Raw genomic sequence first — 23047 nt, 5'->3', positions numbered from 1 at the left:
GAATATTTATGAATTGATTTTTACAAAATCCTTAACGTCTTTAAATAAGCGAAAATCAATCAGGGGTAGTATTTTTTGAGTTATAGCGCTTTAAATAAGTGCGCTATACCCAGTTGAATTATTGTTATGTCATTTAAGCACAGAAGAACTATTGGTGGGCCCACATAATATGTATAGCGCGGTAATCTATACTTAAGTGGGCAAACAACCGTTAAGGTATAGCGCCCTTTAAAAGGGCGTTATATATAAAATGGTCACCAGTTTTTTTCCTTATGCATTTTGGTTCTTTGAGTCCAAAAGAACCACATTTTGGTTCCAGGCTCGTAGAAATTACATATGTAGGTATCTGTGTAGGTGAAGCGTTATACGTATAGTGATAGTATCCAAACCAATCATATGATAACTTTTTAATTTGGAATATAATATCCAAACCAAATATATCAGAATATTCTAATTTGGAATACACGGTATTATATTTTAGACTATAGTATGTATACATGGTAAATTAAATTTATAAAACAGGTATACAGAGTAAAAAAAAATATTTTAATTGTGTATGAAGTAAACTGATGTTTTCAATGGGCATACCACGTAGATTATCTTTTCAACTGTAATAATATTTTCTACATTAAGAGGTTTATGGTATTTTGTAGAGAAAGAAATGTACTAAAGCATACGCAATTCGTTTGTTTCCATTTTTCTCAGCAGAAGTAAAGGGGAAGTTTTCAATGCGCATCAAGCTTCTTACAAAGATTAAGATGTCAATGTAGCTAGACAACCAGCAAAGAAGTTTCCATGCGTGCTTGATGAACAACATTAGGATCGATATCTTAAAAAGCATAAAAGTAAAGCAGCAATACTACTATAGGTGAGTAGGCTACCATTCTATTAGATATCTATACGACAACTTTTTAGAAGCCATTAGATCGAAATATATACTCCAAGATACAAAGACTACCTTCAGCTGTTGGGCCGGGGACCATCCAGTCAACTATTTGTGCAGATCAGCAGATTCCTTTAATTTTGTTTCGACTTTAATTACTCTTTGATCCCTCTTTGTCGAAGTTATTGTTCCTTAGGTGACTCGAACCGGCGACCCTGCAGGTGTTATACCTAGGTGATCATCTCAGCAATGCCTCTTGTTTGCAGCTGCCAGATTAAAAACTTACTGCAGTGAAGTGAAGCCATCATAAGATCTAGGCAAAATCTCAAAGATTTGGACTTGTGGGGTCTCAACAAAATGCAAGTGGATTAGCTAGCGTTTGGAAATAATTAATTTTGTCCTAAACGATGATAGATATGATCGAGTGTCCCTTTCTTCTCTTTGTTTTATTGGAGAATGGATGTGCCTTGGTATGCTAATAACTAGTGAGTGACGAGACTAATAAAGGCACATTCCAATTATTTGGACATTTCAAACAAAAATATCCTAGTAAAGCAAAATTTCATTGTACTATCTTTGCAATTAACGAGAGTATATATGACAAGTCCGATCCGTGGGGTCTAAAGCATCTCCATGTAACATTACCTTCATAAAGATCCAATGAATTAGCTAGTTATTTGCAGACGAATTGAATATCATAGTTATTAAGTGCCCATAGTACTCGATCATTTTCAACAACACAGATCGGTGCGAGCAACCTTATTTTGGTGCAATTAATATCGTGAAATTAAACATGCTCAAAGAACACTAATTTACCATAGCTCCTCCAACACCAGGACTGGTAATAATTAAAGAAGAATCAATTATATTGAAAAGTAAAATTTTAAAAAATATAAGTACTTCCACTATTTGGTGTAAAATACTGAGACAAGGGATATGCATTTTAATCAAGGTGATGTGAGGCAGCGTTTTGTATGATAATAGATATGAGTGGCTTTCCGTAGTACTTTTGACATCTCAGCTTGCTATTCAAATTTCACATTGAAAAACTAGTCTTAACAGGGATAAAGGAATATGAAACTTGTCCCAGTGAATCCTTAAAATCCCTGGTCAAATATACTCTTCTACTATGCGAAAATGATCTGATTTGGCCTCCATTATATTTTCGGTACAAAAATAGCCCTGACGTTAGCTAAATGGTTTAAATATACCCTTCCTCCGTTAGGATTGTTCCAGGTGAAGACCTTATCCCATGCGGCACTGCCATATTTTGATGATGTGGACACCACGTGGTATGCCAACTCACCAACCCCAACTCATTTTACCCCTTTCCTCCACTTCTTCTTCCACCACTAGCTAGCACCTCTTCCCCATCCACTACCACCATTTTATAGACAAATTCATGTAGACGTTTCAACATAGGGATCTTTGTGAGAGCGCATGAGTGTACATTTTTTTCGTCGAAAGTTTTTTCTTAGGAAATTTTTTGAGAAGGAAATAATACCATATACGGAAAACTGTAAGAAGTTGGAAGCCGAATGTAGGAAAATGTTTGAGAACTTTTTTTTTGATATTCTTGAACAAACTACTATCCGTAATACTTCAAATTTCATAGAAAGTTAGCTATTTTAAAATGAAAAAAGAACAGATATAAGATGATACAACGAAAAGAAAAAAATTTACATTATGTTACTTCCTTTCCAAAAGTCACTCTAAGAATCATTTCCAAGATTCAAAAAATAAAGATCCTTTCAATGAATATTGGATAGGATGTCAGTATCAATATTGTACATAAGACCACAAAACTTTTCGCTCAGAAACTGGTAAAAATTAGAATATATGGTGGCCATTGTGTTGTTATTGGTAACAGTGGTGGTGGTGGTGGTGGTGGGGTGGAGGAGGTGCTAGTGGCGGAAGAAGTGGAGGGAAGGGGTAAAATGGGTTGAGGTTGGTATTGAAGTATGGCATACTTAGTTATTAGTATTAGGGGTCAATTTGTAATTAATACAAAGTTAGAGTATCTCATTATTATTCTAGGAATTTAGGTTATTTATTCGGTTAGTGGAGTATATACAACCTGTACATTATCATTTTCTGTTAAGGCAATGCAACAGTGAAAATTTTCAAACTACTTCTCTGTGTAGCTCTTCTTCTGTGTTTCCATGGCTGATTTTAACATGGTATCAGAGTCATGAGAGAGCAAAATTGCAGGAGCTTCATTTGATTTCACTCGCACAGCTAGGCAATTTGTAAGTATCTCTTGATCAATCTCAGCACTATTTTTTTTGAGCTTCTTCAATCGACCTCCAATGGCGGAAGAGAAGAGAAGATCACACTCATCCCTTGTATTTGCAGCCTTCTGACACACCTGGTTTGGTATTGATTCCTATTCGACTCATTGATTCTGAAAACTACAGCCTGTGGAGTAGATTGATACGACTCGCACTGACAGGTAAACGCAGGTTAGGGTTTGTAACAGGAACTTTAATAAGGCATCGTTTAAAGAGGCACTCCATGAGGAGTGGGAAACATGCAATGCGATTGTTCATTCCTGGATTATGAACTTAGTTTTGAAAGAATTAATCAGTAGAATCATTTATGCATCTGATGCTCGTGTCGTGTGGGAAGATCTTATGGAGCGCTTGCTAAGGTAAATCGAGTGAGAATCTTTCAATTATATCTTGAAATCTCAAAATTTTCACAAGGAGGTGATATTGTGGCCGTGTATTTTACCAAATTGAAAGAACTATGGGTAGAGCATGATGGTTTGGTTCCATTTCCTAACTGTGGTTGTTCTAAGTCAAAGGAACATGTTGTGCATCTTCAGCAACAGAGGATGATGCAATTTTTGAATGGGCTTAGTGACACTTATGATCAGGCACGGAGGCAGATCCTTATGAAGACAACTGAGCCAACACTTAATCAAGCCTATGCTATAATAATACAGGATAGAAGTCAATGGGCCATCAATAACAACACTGGGATGAACAAGGTAGATCCTTTGGCATTACAGGTTGGAAGAGGTCAACCATATCGTTGGAAGAAGCAGCCTTTGCAATGTGAGCATTGTCACATGAGAGGACACGCTAAGGAGAATTGTTACAAGCTAATTGGTCATCTAGATGACTACAAGAACAAAATAGGTGGATATCAGCCAAGAAATGGTCAGGGAAGAGGCATTATCACAGCATCTAACAATGATGCAGGATCTACTAATATGAACACACCAGTAACCTCATACACCAGGAGTGGAGACTACTTCTTTACTGAAGTACAGTACCAGCAAATTCTGAATTTGCTCAGTAAAAATGAACCTAGACACAGACTCAGGCATATATGGTAGGTACAATTGTCTCTCTTTCATCAACTGTGCATACATTAAATTGGATAGTAGACTCTAGGGCTACACATCATGTAACTTCTACATTGGATATGTTGAGTGATGTGAAAAATATTGATAATTTTGGTAACAATAAAGTTAAGCTGCCTAATGGAGATAGCATTGATATCATTCACATTGGTAGTGCTTGGTTGCTAGGAGATAACAAGCTGGAAAATGTGCTCGATGTCCCTAATTTTAAGTTTAACCTGATGTCAGTTTCAAAACTAACTAGGGATTTGTGTTGTGCTTCCATTTTTCTACCTGAATTATGTATATTTCGGGATCTTTACAATTGCAGGGTGAAGGAGATTGGTAGAGAGAATGATGGCTTGTATCTGCTGAAAGGAAAAAGGTGCCAAACAGCTGGTGGCTCAGGCTAATGCAGCAGGAAAAACAAGTGCAGAATCTAGTAGTTTGTGGCATAAATGACTAGGGCACCGTTCTATTCTAGTGATGCAGCATATTTCCTTCTTGCACCATAGAGTAGATAATGCAGCTCATAATAAATGTATTATTTGACCTCAGGCAAATAGACTAGACTAAGCTTTCCTAATAGTGAGAGTAGAAGTACTAAGCCTTTTAAGTTAGTGCATATGGATGTATGGGGACCATATAGGACTACTACTCATGATAATAAATACTATTTTCTCACTGTTGTGGACGATTTCTCTAGAGCAACTTGGATTTTTTTTTAATGCAATTAAAAAGTGAGACTATTGTTTTCTTAAATCAATTCCTTTGCATGGTGCAAATTCAGTTTGATACCACAGTTAAAGTGATTCGAACAGACAATGAGACTGAATTTTCAACTGTCAGTGAAATGACTATTTGCATGCACATGGTGTCATTTACCAAAGCAGTTGTGTGTATACACCATAATAAAATGACATAGTGGAGAGAAAACATTGGCATATCTTAGATATTGCAAGGGCCTTAAAGTTTCAGGTATCTATTCCTAGTAGATTTTGGGGTGAGTGTGTACAAGCTACAATTTACATACTGGACATATTACCTTCCAGAATTCTGAATGGTAAAAGTTCTTTTGAATTGTTATATGGTAGGAAACCATCACTCACTCACTTGAGAGTGTTTGATTTCTTATGCTATGCCACAAATATGTTGAAAGAGGATAAATTTGCAGCAAGAGCAAGACATGCAGTGCTTATAGGCTACTCCACAACTCAGAAAAGATACAGATTATATGATTTGGCCACTCATACTTTTTTTGTTAGCAAGGATGTTGTGTTTTAGGAAAATGAATTCCCCTTTGCCAAGACAGATAAGGTTCCTGTTCCATCAGTAGTGGATCATTCTACAGATTTTTTGGCTCCTCAACATGAGCCTGCAAATCCAGTAACAACAGCAAGGATAGAAGAACCAAGCATTCAAATTAGTGATGAAGCTACACGTCTGGTGGAAGACCAAGTAGTACATGGTGATCCAGTGGTAGACTCCTCTATTGATCAAGTATCTGATCCAACTGAGGTGGAGTCTCCATGTCCTAATACACCTGACAATCAATCCAATATACCAGAAGAGTCCAGCTCTATTACAACAACTAGGAAGTCTACCAGAACCAAAAATCCTCCTATATGATTACAAGATTATGTGACCACCAATTCAACATCATCACATTGTGTTTGCCCTATCTCTCACTTCCTCTCATATGACCATATGTCACAGAAGTAAAAAGACTATATTTTAGTTTTTTCAGCCTTAAGGGAGCCACACAACTTCAGAGAAGCAGTGAAAGATCCTAAGTGGATAGAGGTCATGAGGCAAGAAATCTAGGCTTTAGAAGATAACAAAACATGGGAAATAGCTGACTTGCCTCCTGGGAAGAATTGTATAGGCTCCAAGTGGGTCTACAAGATCAAATATAAAGTCAGTGGTGAGATAGAGAGGTTTAAGGCTCGATTAGTAGCTAAAGGATACAACCAACAAGAAGGATTGGATTATAATAAAACTTTTTCACCAGTTGTCAGATCAGTCATTGCATTTGCAGCCTCTAAGGACTAGGAATTGCACCAGATGGATGTCTTCAATGCTTTCTTACAAGAAGATCTCTCAAAAGAGGTATACATGGATTTACCATAGGGGTTTTAGAGATAGGGGGAGCAGAGGAAAGTCTACAGACTTTTGAAATCCTTACATGGACTCAAGTAAGCCTCCAGACAGTGGAACTTGAAGCTTACTCAAGCCTTGCTAAATGCAGGCTTCAAACAGAGTAGATTTGACTATTCTCTATTCACTAAGAAAGTTGATCAGCACATTGTTGTGATACTGATTTATGTTGATGATTTATTGATAACTGGGAGTAGCATCGAGTTAATCTATGAAGCCAAACATTCCTTGCATCAACAATTTAAAGTCAAGGATTTAGGTGAATTGGGATACTTCATTGGTATTGAGGTATTAAGATCTAAACATGTGATCCTTCTCAATCAAAGGAAGTACACTCTAGAGTTGATTATCATAACTAGGGCTTAGTGGAGCTAAACCAGTAGTTACCCCTCTTGTAATTAATCAAAAACTGACCACAATTGAGTTTGATAAGGTAGCAGGCTATTCGTCCACTGAAGATCCTTTAGTGGACATAACCAGTTATCAGAAGCTCATTCAGAAGCTTCTGTATCTTACAGTTACCAGGCCAGAAATATGTTATGCTGTTCAGAGTCTCAGTAAATTCATGCATGCACCTAAGAGGTCTCATATAGATGCATCCCTTCGAGTGGTCAGATATCTCAAGAATGCTCCTAGACTTGGGGTTCACCTTAAGAGGTCACTTGTGCATTCTCTAGTTGCTTTTTGTGACTCGGACTGGGGAGATTTTCCTGTCACTAGAAGGTCTATCAGTGGCTATTTGGTGAAGCTTAGAGATACCTTAATCTCATGGAAGTTTAAGAAACAACACATAGTCTCCAGAAGCAGTGCAAAAGCTGAATACAGGAGTATGACCACTGCTGTTGTTGAAATCACTTAGTTAATGGGCTTATTTGCAGAACTAGGTGTTTCTGTACTCCAACTTGTTACTCTATACTGTGATAACAAAGCAGCCATGCAAATTGCTTCCAATTCTATCTTCCATGAACGCACCAAGCATATTGAAATTGATTGTCATTTCATTCAAGAGAAGATAACTCAAGGTGTTTTGGAGACCAAGTATGTGCATACCAAGGACTAGTTGGCTGACTTGCTTACCAAGGGGTTGGTATCTTGGTAGCATCTAAGCAATCTGGGTGTGTTAAATATACTTCACTCTCCAGCTTGAGAGGGAGTATTGAAGTATGGCATACTTAGTTAGTATTTGGGGTCAATTTCTAATTAACACAAAGTTAGAGTATCTCATTATTATTCTAGGAAGTTAGGTTGCTTAGTCGGTTAGTGGAGTATATACAGCCTGTACATCATCATTTTTTGTTAAGGCAATGCAGCAGTGAAAATTCCCAAATTGCTTCTCTGCGTATCTCTCTTCTGTGTTTCCATGGCTGATTCTAATATTTGGTGAGGTGGCATGCCACGTGGTGTCCACCTCATCAAAATAGTAGCGCCACATGGGATACGGTCTCCACCTTGGACAATTCTAATAAAGAAAGGCTATATTTAAACTATTTAGCTAATGTTAGGGGTATTTTTGTACCGAAAGTATAACAGAGGGTAAACCTAATCCTTTTCGCATAATAGAAGGGTATATTTAACCTTTTCCCATCCCAGTACCTTTTGTTTGTCTATCAAAGATGCATATATATATATATTATATATATATTAAGGATTAGTACAAGGGGCGAACTGCAGTACAGAAATACAAAAATATCGTTGTGCACCCATACAAGTGTTGGACAACATATGTAAACAAAAAGATGTGTGTCCCAACGTGTTGTTTGCAGTTGTGGAACGTTGGTGGAGTGCTCCACGTTGTTCATCAATGTACTTGTGCATTACAAAAAGTGGTGCCTCCAAAAGTTCAGTAGTTGTGGTTTGCATGGGTAGAGTTGTCCCTTGTTTGGCCATTTGATCTGCCACTTGATTTTGCTCCCTATATACATGTGTCACCCAAGGACTACCCAGAAGGTATAGTAGATATCTGCATTCATCAATCAAAGATGAGTAATGTGGATTATGTGAAAGAAGGGATGAGATTACCTCTGTTGAGTCCACATTGACCTCCAGTGGTGTGAAATTATGTTGTAGGGAAAACCTTCGCCCTTCCTGTAATGTCGTAAGTTCCATGTAGATTATGTTCCCCATAGGTCAGGAACCCATGTATCCTAGTAACCATCTACCTTATGAGTCTCGAATTACTCCACCAAAACCATATTTTTGATTGGCTATGTTACATGCACCATCCGAGGTAAGTTTAAATCAACCATTATTGGGAGGGTTCCATTCAACATGCATCTGTAATTTTTGCGGTATAGTGTTAGTATGATTGATACCTACGTAAAAAAATTCTGCAGCTTAGCTTATTATGTGATTGGGGTCTAGTGGAATATATTTTTCGTCGAAAATAGTACGATTCCTAATTTTCCATAAATTCCAAAGGGTGAAAGGGATTAAGATCTGAGGAGAGATTTGTGTGCTATGAGTAGTTGTTCGCAAAATGAGTTGAGACAGTGTATATGAAGTATTGTCATGTAGTCTATCTAAATTTGCATTGGATAAATTAATGTGCAAGCGTTCCCAGAGCAATTTTGCATTGTGACATTGTAAGAATAAGTGAGTGATTGATTCCTCATGTGTATGGCAAATGGGGCATTGTGCATATAGGGCAATATAAATATTACGGAGATAACTGGATGTGGGTAGCCTATGATGCTCATATATTCACTATAAACATATCTTTTCATTGCCACTGGAATGAAGACGAGAGAAATTCTCTACAAGCACCACTCCATTAACAAGCAATGGTAGGCCAATGGCACCATAGTGGTCAAATCACGAGGAATTAATGGAATAAATTAAATATTTAGTACTACTACCTTACCCCAATTGGCATTGTATCAATAATCAAAATGCTAAAGTTCAAAGTACTTCAAGATCTGGAATATCTTCACTGCCACAAGCAAATAAAGCACTGATAGTGCATTGAAAAATCCATAGGCAGATGTGTGAATTGTTATCTTTCTGTATTCACAACAATTAAAAGCGTAATTAGAAGCAGAATGTTAGTTAAAACTAGCTAGATGAAGTTCCGAGCATCTGTGCGTCCTTAAAGAATTTAGTCTCCTCGATCTTGCCTAAGGTTTTGGAATTTAATTACTTCCAAGATAAAACAAAATAAATTATTATTCTGTAGTAGCGGAACTTCAAAGTGCAAACCTTCAGTGGAACTCATAGACATTATCAGATCACATGTCTCCACATTATCTTGCTTTCCTAGTTATCAGTAGGGAAATTCTCCAAGTCCACTGCTGTTGGGTTTAAGATTGTTATAACTTAAAATGGAGTGAATAGGAAATGGGGAAAACATAATTTTTTTTGAATTTTTCTCTTTGACAAAGGGACATTGTCCTATATTGGAGGAGGAAAAAAGTTTTGATTGTTATATATGCAACTGCACTTCTTGTAGCTCTTAAAGAAATGAGAAGAAGGCAAGCCTCGCACAATCGTCGTCGTTGCTCGGTTTTGGCTTCGGCTTCAGCTTGATATTTGGTAATATTAAGGTTAATATATTTAATCCAAATTAGCCATTTTGTAACGGTAAATTAATTTTCCTCTGTATTTGATTTTCCCGTTAGAATTTAAATTTGGAGCCTTTAAATGAGGAGTTGTAACTCTTCGGTATTACCCAACTTTTTGGCTATAAATAATCTTTCCCAAAGATTTTCCTTACGAAAATCCTGATGTCTCATTCTTCCTTCTGCATTGTTTTAATAGAAAGAAAGCAATAAGTGTGATTTGCTACCGATCTTTAAGTTCATTGGTCACTGGGGTTTGAAGTACCGCTACTACACCTGTGAGGGTAATCCGTTCTATCTTGGGAGGAAATAATCCTAAACCTCGGGTATTAGGAGAGGATTAAGTTCCTTAAAGAAACACTTGAATTCAGTGGGCTCAGATTAATTTTCTGTTTCTTCTACATTTCTGGTTTTACTTTGCTTCTGGTTCTTTGAATATATTTTTGAATACAGATTACTAACAAGCTTAAGGAACTTAATATTTTTTTATGTATTCATCTTATATTTTGTTTGTGGGAGACTAAATCCTAGTGATTTCTACTCTAATTTTGGAGATTAAAATCCTCGGATTTTCTACTCATTGGTTGAGATTAAAGTCTTTGTGACTTTTTACTCAATTACGAGATTAAAATCTTTATGATTTTCTACTCGTTTTGTATTCGGTTTGAAAATATAAAATCTTTACCGTGTTATTTAATTTGTTTCTATTAAATTTTATTCGGTTCGAAGATTTTAAATATTTCACTTAATTAATTTTTTTTCTTGTTTTGTGTGACTAACAGAAATGACAGAAACAGTAACCCCCGTGGTTGGCTCAAAGAGCAATATTGCTTCTTCCAGTCATTCCGTGCCAGCGTCGGCTCAGGCAGAGCCCGAAAAATTTTTCGGGATTGATTTCAAATGTTGGCAGCAAAAGATGTTCATTTATTTGTGTCACGACCCAATTTCCCTTTATAGGATATCGTGATGGCACCTAGTCTCTAATAATATCAGGAGACAAGAGTACAACTCTCACATAGAAGGCAAATAGACAAGAGTACACATGATGGTCAATAATATTAGGACTCATCTCCTTAAATCGATGTGGATGATTCATCTACGTGTATGATTGTACAAGTGTTCTACCACAATTCAAGTCCACAATTAAGAGTGGAGATAAGGAATGACACATAAGAAACTATCACCACTAAATGTACAGTGTAAATGAGACAACAATGAATGGACATTACGACAAACACAACAAGGGTAGCCACATAGAACTGAGCAAATAGGGCAACACAGAGGAAAACAATTAGCAGTATGCTAAGGAAGACAACTGTTACGACCCAAAATCTAACTAGTCGTGATGGAACCTAACTTAACCCGCTAGGTAAGTTAATTTACAACTATCCAATTCCAATGAAATTTAATAAGGTAATTAAGTAAAAGAAAATATCCAAATCCTATACATTTTCCAAGGACTAGTATTACAAGTCATGAGCTTCTAAGAATTTAATTTTTACAAAGCTAGTATGAAGTAAATATATCATATGTTAGAAATGTACATAAATAAATTTATTTTTATAAATCTACGGCTACCATGAACAAGAGGAAGATACAACCGAAATGTAGGTACATCTTCAAATCCAGCTCCTATCGAACACAACAACATTAGCAGCCAATATCTGCACGCAAGGTGCAGAAGTGTAGTATGAGTATAACCGACCCCATATACTCAATAAATAACAAATGAAAGTAATAAAAGAAGTAATTCAGAGATAAAATGCTCAGATCATCCTCATTTCCAGAAAAATAGGACTGCTTTTCAAGTATATCAGTGAAAACCCAAATCTTTTACCGAAATTGCCAAAAATATGAGAAAGTTTGAAAACTGAAATTTTCCGAAAATTCTCGCAACAGGTAAATGTTTCATTTTCAAATGGCATGAGGAAAATACATCTCTCTGCCTATATGTCAATATGTCTGAGAAGTTATGAATGATATGATACCGTACAACATAAGGAAAAATGCATCTCTATGCCTGTATGTCAAGTGTGCATGTTAAATGCGATGCGACGTAGTGATAAAACCATATGCATACTCTCAGAGTATCAATTCACTCAGTCCTCACTGTCACTCAGTCGTCACAGCCACTCAGTCCTTACAGTTTCTCAGTCCTCACAGCCACTCAATCCTCACATTAACTCAATCCTCCCAATCACTCGTCACTTGGCATTCACACATAGTAGGTACCTGTGCTCACTGGGGGTGTGTACAGACTCCGGAGGGGCTCCTTCAGCCCAAGCACTATAACAAGCCAATCATGGCATAAATCAACAAAACATGTTGCGGCGTGTAGCCCGATCCCATAAACATCCTCACTATCAGACCCTCGGCCTCACTCAATCATCAATCTCTCCGGTCTCTCGGGCTCTTAATATCATGAAAAATCAGCCCAAAAATAATGATGTGATGTATTAATAAATGGTAACAGAGACTGAGATATGATATGCATATGAATGCATATGACTGAGTATGCAATGCAATGAAAGCAGATAACTCAACAGCAGAAATAACCTCAGTGGGTCCCAATAGGATAAACATGTAGCCTAGTCATGGTTTCTAACATAGATCACAACTCAATAGCTCAAGTGCATAGAAATTTCATGGTTACAGGTAATATCAGGTAACTACACAGTACCACATAAATAACAGTCATAATTCACACAGCGCACGCCCACACGCCCGTCACCTCAATACCAATCACATAACACGTAATTTGGGTTTCATACCCTCAACATCAAGTTTAGAAGTGTTACTTACCTCGAACAAGCCAAATCCAATACTGAGCAAGCTAAACGATGCTCTAAAAAATGCCATCCCACGCGTAACGACCTCCGAATGGATCGAAACTAGTCAAAAGTAACTTAAATACATCAAATAAAACCCAAGGAAATAATTCCAAACGATAAAGGTTGAATCCTTAATCAAAAGCCCAAAAATCCACCAAAAAATTAGAACCTAGGCCCGTGCCTTGGAACCTGACAAAACTCTCCAAATCCGACAACCTATTCAATTACGAGTCCAACCATACTAGTTTCACTCAAATCCGACTCCGAATCTATGTTCAAAACTCAAAAACTTACTCTATCAAACTTTAGACTAAAACCCCAAATTTTCTCTATTGGAACCCTCAATCAAATGCCGAAGGCGAAGATAGATTCATTATATAAAATAAAAAATGAGTAGAGAATACTTACCCCAGTCCACATGGTGAAAATTGCTTTAAGAATCGCCTAAATCCGAGCTCCATAGCTCCAAAAATGTAAAAATGGCCTAGATCCCCGAAATAAAGCACTTTATAATCTGCCTAGGCATTCCTCTTACGTGAACACGGGAAGTCCATCGCATTTGCGATGAACAAAATATACTGCCACCAAAATTACTCTATGCGATCGTGTAACAAACACTGCGAACGAGAAGAAGAAGCAGCCACTGCCCAGCTCAGAATGAACTACTACACGAACGCGTGCACGAACGCGATGCTCACTTTGCCGAAACCTACGCGAATGCGTCTGAGAACCTGCGAATGCGTAGAACAACTTGACACTATCCATAAAAATATACCAACAAGTCCCATATCATAATATGGACTTACTCGAGGCCTCAAATAACACATAACTACATCGAAACGACGAATCACATCTCAATTTGAACTTGATAAACTTTGAACTTTTCAACTTCCAAAACTCGCACCAAAACATACCAAATCAACTCGGAATGAACCCAAATTCTGCATACAAATCCAAATGACATATGAAGCTATTCCAATTCCCGGAACCACAATACAAATCCGATATCATCAAAGTCAACTTCCGATCAAGCTTATAAACTTTCCAAACCTTCAAACTTCCAACTTTTGCCAATTTGTGCCGAAACCTCCTAGAAACACCCAAATGCAAATCCAGGCATACGCTCGAGACCAAAATCACCATCCACACCTAACAGAACCATCAAAACTCCATTCGGGGGTCAAATTCACAAAAGTCAAACTTGATCAACTCTTCCAACTTAAAGCTTAAACCATGAAATTCATTCTTCCAAATCGATTCCGCATAACCTGAAAACCAAAACTGATAATTCACATAAGTCATAATACATCATACGGAGGTACTCATTCCCATAAACTACCGAGCAAAGTCCAAATGCTCAAAATGACCGATCGGGTCGTTACAACAATTATCAAAGACAAGTGCACCGAAAAAGGGAAAATGATAACAGAGCCCTCTCGAGGTACCGCCTCGTAGTCTCAAATCGTAAATAAATCTCAACGGAATGGAAGAAACCTCGTGCAAACAATAATAATCGCATGGCAGAAACCTCGTGCAACAATAACAACCGCACAACAAAAACCTCATGCCACAATAACATCCGCACGATAGAAACCTCATGCCACAATAACAATCCGCACGGCAGAAACCTCATGCCACAATAACAATCAGCATGGCAGAAACCTCGTGCCACAATAATAATACGCACGACATAAACCTCGTGCAAACACAACACTGAGTACCACAACAACAACGACAATAACACAAGAATACAACAAGTAAATCAACCCAGGAACTCCAGTACATAAAAGGCGGAAGAACGAACTCACAATGAAAGACATAACAAGAGATAATGGTACAACATAACAATAACTCAATAAGGAAGAGATATTATGTAGCAATGGTCCCACATAAGTACAATTCGACGGTAAGAGGGATAACATAAATCAATGACTCCAATTAAGGGTAACATAAGAACCTAAGAACTTCCAAATCTTCACTTAGGGTGGAGCAATTACGGAAGAGATTCAGTAAATTCAATTAAGGATAAGCAGATTATGAAAAAGATAATAATAATTTCAATCAAAGATAAACAATTACGGAAAGGATAGCATAGTAGTAAAAGAGGCAACAACTTCCGTTGAGGTACATAAGAGCTTAATCGACAGTAAGGGTAAAACACGGAGCAATTAATTCCAAATAAGACACGTAAGGCTGAATTTAGTAAATGGCGGATTTAACATGACAAAGCAACTTCATATCTAATGAAAATAAGAACCTAAGAGACCTAAATAGTCAAATTTCCACAACTAAGCCCGAGCACGTACTTGTCAACTCGCGTACACAGGCTTCACATGACACAATTATCACCAAAGACTCAAATCCTAAGGGGTAGTTCTCCCACACAAAGTTAAGCAAGATATTTATCTCGAAGAAGCTAGACCATTACTCTAAAATAAACTTCTCGAGTGAAACAACCTCCGGACAGCTCAAATCTAGCAAAAATAACTTCAAATCATAAATAGAACTCATAAGAAACAATTCCGGATAATAAAGCCTCAATCTTTAACAAAAAATAAAAAAGTCAACCCAAAAGTTAGTCTCAAGGCCCGCACCTCGGAACCTGATAAAATTTACAAAACCCGAACACTCATTCCGATACGAGTTCAACCATACCAAATTTATCAAATTCTGATACCTATTCGTCTCTCAAATCATCATTTTACATTTTAATGGATTTCTTCCAAATTTTCCACTTTTACTCAACTCAAACCACTAATTTAATGATAAAAATACTGATAGAATCATGAAATGCAGTGAATTTTGGGTGAAGACCACTTCCCCACTGATTTGTTTGAAAAACCATGAAGAATCGCTCAAAATCGAGCTTTACAAGTCAAGATATGATAAAAATGGCCAAACACTCGATTTTGAAAAATATATTATGCTACTTAGGTGTACCACATCGCGATCGCAGAAAAAGTAATGTGATCGCGTATAAGAAATTACATTGACCAAAAAAAATCACTAAGCGATCACGTGAATAGGAATACGATCACGCAGAAGGGTACACTGCCCCACCAGAAGCCCCTATGCAAACGCGGACAGAGTGATGCGAATGTGGAGAAGGGTGTTGCACACGTACGCGATTTCGGGAAGTAGCATGCGAACGCAAAGAACAAATATTTCCTGCCTCCAAAATTACACTACGTGAACATGGAGGAGTTGGAGCGAACGCGCTGAAGAAAACTAGGTACCAGCAAAACAGCAGTCCAACAACATGGAAAAATGGCCCGTAGCCCATCCGAAACACACCCGAGGCCCTCGGGACACCATCAAAACATGCCAACAAGTTCCATAATATACCACGGACTCGCTCGAGGTCTCAAATCATATCAAACAACGTCGAAACTATGAATCGCGCTAAGAATCGAGCTAATACAACTCTCAGAATTGCATTCCGAACCCGATATCACCAAAGTTAACTCTCAGTCAAATCCCTCAACCTTCCAAAACTTCAACTTTCCATTTTTTTATCGAAATGCTTCAAATTACCCTACAGACCTCCAAATCCAAATCTGGATGCACGCCTAAGTTCAAAATCATCATACGAAGCTACTGGAATCGTCAAAACCCCATTTCTGAGTCATTTACCCAAAAGTCTAATTCCGGTCAACTCTTACCTCTTATGATTCTAAAACCTTCTTCCAAACCCCGAATCATCCAAAAACGGAACTCGACCATACACGCAAGTCATATCACATAATACGAAGTTGCTCGAGACCTTATGCCACCGAACAAGACTTTAATTCTCAAAACAACCGGTCGGGTCATTACAATTTGACTACTTTGAGTTTATAGAATTTTATCAAGGAGGACGTTCTAGTTCTGCTAGAATCAACTCCTGAGAATGAACGTTTTATCATGACTGAGGCATGGAAGCACTCAAATTTCTTATGCAATAATTACATTCTTAGAGAAATGGAGAATGATCTTTAAAACGTCTATAGTAATGTGGAAACTTCGAAAGAACTATAGGATCCGTTGGAAAAGAAATATAAAACAGAGGATGCCCGATTTAAGAAGTTTGTTGCAGCCAAAATTTTGGACTATAAGATGGTAGATAGCAAGCCTGTCATTACCTAAGTTCAAGAGCTGTAAGTTATAATTCATGATCTCCTTGCTGAAGGTATAATCCGAATTAATGGTTCTATTGAAAGTATTAATTGTGTTACTAATTATCAATTTTCCATTGAAGGTTTGACCATCAATGAGGCATTTCAAGTTGCAGTAATGATTGAGAAGTTTTCTCGTTTATGGAGGTATTTTAAGAACTACTTGAAACACAAGCGCAAGGAGATGAAACTTGAAGATCTCATCATTCGATTTAGGATCAAAGAGGACAATAAAGCTGCATAAAAGAAGATACGTGGAAACTCAACAATTATGGGAGTAAATATTGTTGAGACTGCTCCAACTAATCCAAAAAAGAAGAAGAAGAAGTCTTCTGGACCAAAGAATTATTCCAGCAAGAAGAAATTCAATGAAAATTTCCATAATTGTGGAAAGCTTGGAGACAAAGCTGCAGAATGTCGTGCTCCAAAGAACTATAAGAAAAAGGGTCAAACAAATATGGTTGAAACAAATAATGATATTGATGACTTGTTCGATATGTTGTCTGAATGCAACTTAGTGGGAAATCCTAACGAGTGGTGGATTGGTTTTGGGGCCACCTGCCATGTTTGTGTTGTTAGAGAAGTATTTGCTTCATATGCTCCCGTTGGACACGGCATGACTATTTTTATAGAAAAATTCTGCAATGGCCAAAATTGAAGGTTATGGAAAGATATTCCTGAAGATGACCTCTGTCAAGGTGGTGACTCTAAACAAGGTTTGTCATGTTCTTGAAATAACGAAGAACTTCATTTCTATTTCACTTCTCATCAAGATCAGGTTTAAGTGTGTTTTTGTTTTAGGCAAAGTTGTAATAAGTAAGAATAAGATGTACTTAGGAAAAATTTACCTTACTAATGGCCTTTTCAAATTGAATGTAATGGTTATTGACAATAATAAAATTTCAGCTTCTTCTTACTTACTTGAGTCAAATGATTTATGGCGTATATGTTTGGGGCATGTCAATTATAAAACCTTGCAAGAATAAATTAATTTGGAAGTATTGCCTAAGTTTGAATGCGACAAATAAAAATGTCAAATATATGTGGAATCTAAGTATATTAAACATCCTTATACGTCAGTTGAAAGGAATTTAAATTTTTTAGACTTAATTCACACATATATTTGCGACGTGAAGTCAATACCATCTCGCGGTTGAAAGACGTATTTTATAACTTTTATTGATGACAGTACTCAATATTGATATGTTTACTTACTTAATAGTAAATATGAAGTAATAGATGCATTGAAGCAATAAAAAAATAAAGTTGAAACACAACTTAACAAGAAAATCAAAATGATAAGAGGTGATAGAGTGGTGAATAAAAATCTCCTTTTGAAGAAATATGTTTAGAATATGGAATTATTCATCAAACAATGGCCCCTTACACGCCCCAATTCAGTGAGATTGCGGAAAGAAAGAATCAATCATTAAATGAGATAATTAACTGTTTTTTGATAAGCTCTAGTTTGCCACAAAACTTGTAGGGGGAAGCCATTCTTACAGCTAACTGGATACTAAACGGAGTACCCCATGGCAAAAGACAATTCACTCCATATGAAAAATGGAGAGGAAGGAAGTCCAACTTGAATTATTCTAATGTGCAGGGGTATTTGGAAAAAGTACAAGTTTCTAAACCCAAAAAGGTAAATAGATGACCTAAAACCGTTGATTGTATTTTCATAGGATATGCAACAAATAGTAAAGTATATCGATTTTGGTTCATAAATAAAAAAATTCCGGCATTCATAATATTATGGTTATAGAATTAGATAATGCTGAATTATTCGAAAATATATATCGTATAAAAAAGAATGTGAGTCGATTGGTGAAGGATCTAAACAACAACGGGAAGAAACAAAAGATAGTACGTCTAATCAGTAGGATCCAAGACGTAGTAAATGTCAAAGAACGTCTATTTCATTTGGACCAGATTTGTGACTTTCTTATTGAAAAATGAGACTCAAACATTTAAAGAAGCTATGTCTTCTTCCGAATTATTATTTTGGGAAAAGGAAGTCAATAGTTAAATAGAATTAATACTGAACAACCATACATGGGAATTGATTGATCTTCCTCCCGGCAATAAATCGTTGGGTTTTAAATTGATTTTTAAGAGGAAAATAAAAGATGATGGCACTGTTGAAAAATATAAGGCAAGGCTTGTGGTCAAAGGGTATGGATAATGAGAAGGTCTTGAATATTTTGATACATACTCTCGAGTTACAATAATTACATCCATATGGACGTTAATAGCATTAGATGCGGTATATGTTCTTGAAATTCAACAAATGGATGTTAAAACGGTCTTCTTAAAATGGAGATTTGGAGGAAGAATTTACATGGAATAACCTGAAGGGTTTGTGGTTCTAGGTAAGGAAAAGAAGGTATGTAGACTTGTTAAGTCGCTTTACGAAATAAAACAAGCATCCAAACAATGACATGCGAAATTTAACCAAACAATATTTTCAAATGATTTTATGATGAATGTTCCAAATTTATCAAATGAATGTGATAAATGTGTGTACATTAACAATGTTCTAAATCACATAGTCATTATTTGCTTGTATGTGGATGATATGTTGATAATGAGTAACGACATTGCCAACATAAATGCAACTAAGCGTATGCTAACTAGCTAGTTTGCTATGAAAGACTTGGGAATGCAGATTTAATACTGGGTATTAAGATTCATAAGACTCTTCAAGGTCTGGCATTGTCGCAATCCCATTACATTAAAACAATACTTGAAAAATTCAAGCACGTAGATTTTAAAGTTGCAAAGACTCCAATTGACGTGAATCTTTCACTTGCAAAGAACAAAGGCCAAAGCATATCACAATTGGATTAGTGTGTTGGGATGTTTAATGTATATCGTGAATTGTACTCGACCAGATATAGCTTGTGCTATAAGTAAATTGAGGTGATACACAAGTAATCCGGGTCAATCTCATTGGATGGCGATGAAATAAGTTTTGAGATATTTATAACATACCCAAGACTTTGCTTTGCACTACAATACATATCCTGCAGTGATTGAGGGAAACTGTGATGCAAATTGGGTCACTAGTTCAACTGATTCTAAGTCCACAAGTGGATATGTATTCACTACTGGTAATCTTGAAAGTCATTCAAGAAAACTTGTATCGCCCGCTCTAAAATGAAGGCTGATTTGGCAGCCTTAGATAAAGCTGGTGAAGAAGCTAAACAGCTCTAAAATTTATTGGAAGATATTCCATTTTGGCCCAAACCATTGGCACCAATATGCATATATTGTTATAGTCAAGCGACAATTGGAAGGGCTAGAAGCGTTATGTATAATGGTAAATGTCGTTATATACGATGAAGGCATAAAATCGTTAGGAAGCTACTCTCTAGGGGGATTATCACAATTGTCTACACAAAGTCAAGAGATAATATGTCAGATCCACTTATTGTCACGACCCCTGTTTGCCCTCCGTGAACTATTGTGACGACACCTAGTCTCTACGACTAGGTAAGACTAAATTGCGGAAGATAAACTAATTTGCGGAATAAAAATAATTTAAAACAGAAATAGAGTGATATAACAGTGTTTAAAAGTGCCGCTCGGCATACACAATATAAATTCTCGAAACTAATACATTCTCCCAAAACCCGGAAACCCATGAATCACAAGCTACGAATATAATAAAATGCTCTAACTCCAGAATGTCTACATCAAAAGAAAAGATAGAAGGGATGTAACTACAAGATAGAATGGAAAGGGACTCCTCGGTCTGCGGACGCAGCAGATGTACCTCGAAGTCTCTGGAGCAGTCGCCTCGCCTCAAGGATGATAGGACTGAGTCGCAGTACCTGTATCTGTACATGAAAAATATGCGCAGAAAGGGCATGAGTACACCACAACAGTACTCAGTAAGTGCTAAGCCTAACCTCGATCGGGTAGTGACGAGGAAGGTCAGGGCCCTACTGAGATAAAATAAAAATATAGGATATGATAGTATAAGATAAGCAGTACAGTTGAAAACTAACAATAATAATTTACTACAGGAAAGCAGGGAATTCAATAACTGAAACAGAGGCAAAAACAATCACAAGGAGATAATGGATCTCTCAGTATCCCGAGGATCTCTTAGTACCCTCAATAAATGCCAGAGATCTCTTGGTATCCTCAATATATGCTAGGGATCTCTTGGTATCCTCAATATACGTGCTAGGGATCTCTCGGTATCCTGAGGATCTCTTGGTATCCTCAATATCCGTGTTAGGGATCTCTCGGTATCCCGCACCTCAGCTCAAGTTCATAAATACGTGCAGGAGATCTCCCGGGATGTCGTCCCGTAGTCCCAAAGTAAAACACGCAGCAACAACACAAGGAATACTCATTTAAGCTCAATTTCGTACCAAGTAAACATGTAATTCTAACCTAACATGCTTCACATAATACAATTAAGGTAAGTTAAGCAAGTAAGCAATTAAGTAAATTAAACATGCTTTTCTAGGCTAACAACAGGCTTAAATTGCAAGTAGCATTAGACAAGAAAAAGGAACACAATTTAAATTACTTAAAGAAAATCGGTTTTTCAACAATTACCTCAAGTACGCACTCGTCACCTCACGTATAAGGCATTTCAATTATCAAATATACCAAGTCCTAAGGGGAAGGTTCCCCACGCAAGGTTAGGCAAGCCACTTACCTCGAACCAGCTCAAATCAATCTGAAACCATGCTCTTGCCACGAGTACTCGACTCCAAATGGACCAAATCTATTCAATTTAATTTCATAATGTAAATAATACTTCAAGTAACTAATTCTACAAAGAAATTCTAAGCTAATACGCGAAATTAGGTAAAATAACCAAAACGCCCCTCGGGCCCACGTCTCGGAATCGGGTAAAATTTATATTTTCAGAATCCTCATACTCTCACGAGTTTGTGCATACCAAAATTATCCAAATCTAAGGTCAAATTCCCAATCAAAAGTCGAATTTTAGTTCTAAGAACTTTCTTCCAACTTTTCCCCAATTTTCATCTCCAATCCGAAATTAAATGATGAAACTAACTATAGATTGATGGATATAACTAGAAAGGGTTAAAGAATTGTTACCTACTAATCTCCTCTTCAATTTCCTCTCAAAATCGCCCTCTCCCGAGCTCCAAATCGAATTTCCAACTTTTGAAACTAAACCCTCGAAATTTCATATTTCTGCCCAGCTATGACCGCATCTGTGGTCCCGCTTTTGCGGACCAATGGTCGCACCTGCGACCTTTCACTTAAGACCAGTTTCTGCTTCTGCGGTAGACCTTTCGCACCTGCGGTGTCGCAGGTGCAATTCCCTTCTGGCACCTGCAGCTCCTGCTGGACCTCTCCAATTTCGCTTCTGCGACCACAGATCCGCTTCTGCGTCGCCGCACCTGCGTCCCACACTCACAGGTGCGGTTTGACAGAAAACTAGCTGAAGCTGCAACTCCAAACTCAAAAATTCCTCCGTCAACCATCTGAAATCATCAGAGGCCCCCGGGACCTCAACCAAAAGCACAAACAAGTCTAATAACACTGTCCAAACTTATACCAATCCTTAAGCACCTAAACAACATCGAAACAACGAATCAACCACGGATTTAAACCTAAGAACTCCAAAACTCTAGAAATACGCTTTCGATCAAAAAGTCTATCAAACCTCGTCTGAATGACCTGATATTATGCACACACATCACACTAAACACTAAAAAGCTACTCCATCTTCCTGAATCACATTCCGACCCCCGGATCAAAATCTCACTATCAAACCGGAAACTTCAAAATTCGACCTTTCGGCATTTCAAGCCTAAATTAGCTACAGACCTCCAAAACACAAACCGAACCCTCCCATAAGCCCGAAATCACCCAACGGAGCTAACGGAACCATTGGAATTCCATTCTGAGGCTGTCCGCACACTGTTCCGACTACGATCAAATTTCCAACACTTGAGCTCTTATTTAGGGACTAAGTATCTCAAAACTCTCCGAAACTCAAAATCGAACATCCCAGCAAATCAAAATAACAAAAATAAACACGGGAAAAGTAATTAATAAGGGATCGGGGCGTAAGTTCTTAAGACGACTGGCCGGGTCATCACACTAATAAAAGGCCTAAC

The 23047-nt window shown here is 37.3% G+C and overlaps 2 protein-coding genes across 2 annotated transcripts; both read left to right on the top strand.

Annotated features, from left to right (window-relative positions):
• Nucleotides 1-2815: 2815 nt before the first annotated feature.
• On the top strand, nucleotides 2816-4916 carry LOC104240141 (uncharacterized). Its single transcript, XM_009794920.2, has 3 exons — nucleotides 2816-3132; nucleotides 3239-4222; nucleotides 4564-4916. Exons 2-3 carry the CDS (start codon nucleotides 3720-3722, stop codon nucleotides 4643-4645), a joined length of 585 nt encoding a protein of 194 aa, XP_009793222.1. The 5' UTR covers nucleotides 2816-3132; nucleotides 3239-3719; the 3' UTR covers nucleotides 4646-4916.
• Nucleotides 4917-6417: 1501 nt separating this feature from the next.
• LOC138885687 (uncharacterized mitochondrial protein AtMg00810-like) lies at nucleotides 6418-7248 on the top strand. Its single transcript, XM_070166663.1, has 3 exons — nucleotides 6418-6427; nucleotides 6481-6677; nucleotides 6823-7248. The coding sequence occupies exons 1-3, from the start codon at nucleotides 6418-6420 to the stop codon at nucleotides 7246-7248; spliced, it is 633 nt and encodes a 210-aa protein (XP_070022764.1).
• The last annotated feature ends 15799 nt before the right edge of the window (nucleotides 7249-23047 follow it).

The sequence above is a fragment of the Nicotiana sylvestris genome, chromosome 2 (genome assembly GCF_000393655.2).
Source record: "Nicotiana sylvestris chromosome 2, ASM39365v2, whole genome shotgun sequence".
Classification (NCBI taxonomy): domain Eukaryota; kingdom Viridiplantae; phylum Streptophyta; class Magnoliopsida; order Solanales; family Solanaceae; genus Nicotiana; species Nicotiana sylvestris.
The sequence above is the reverse complement of the archived record's forward strand: the minus strand, read 5'-3'. Positions and strand labels throughout refer to the sequence as shown.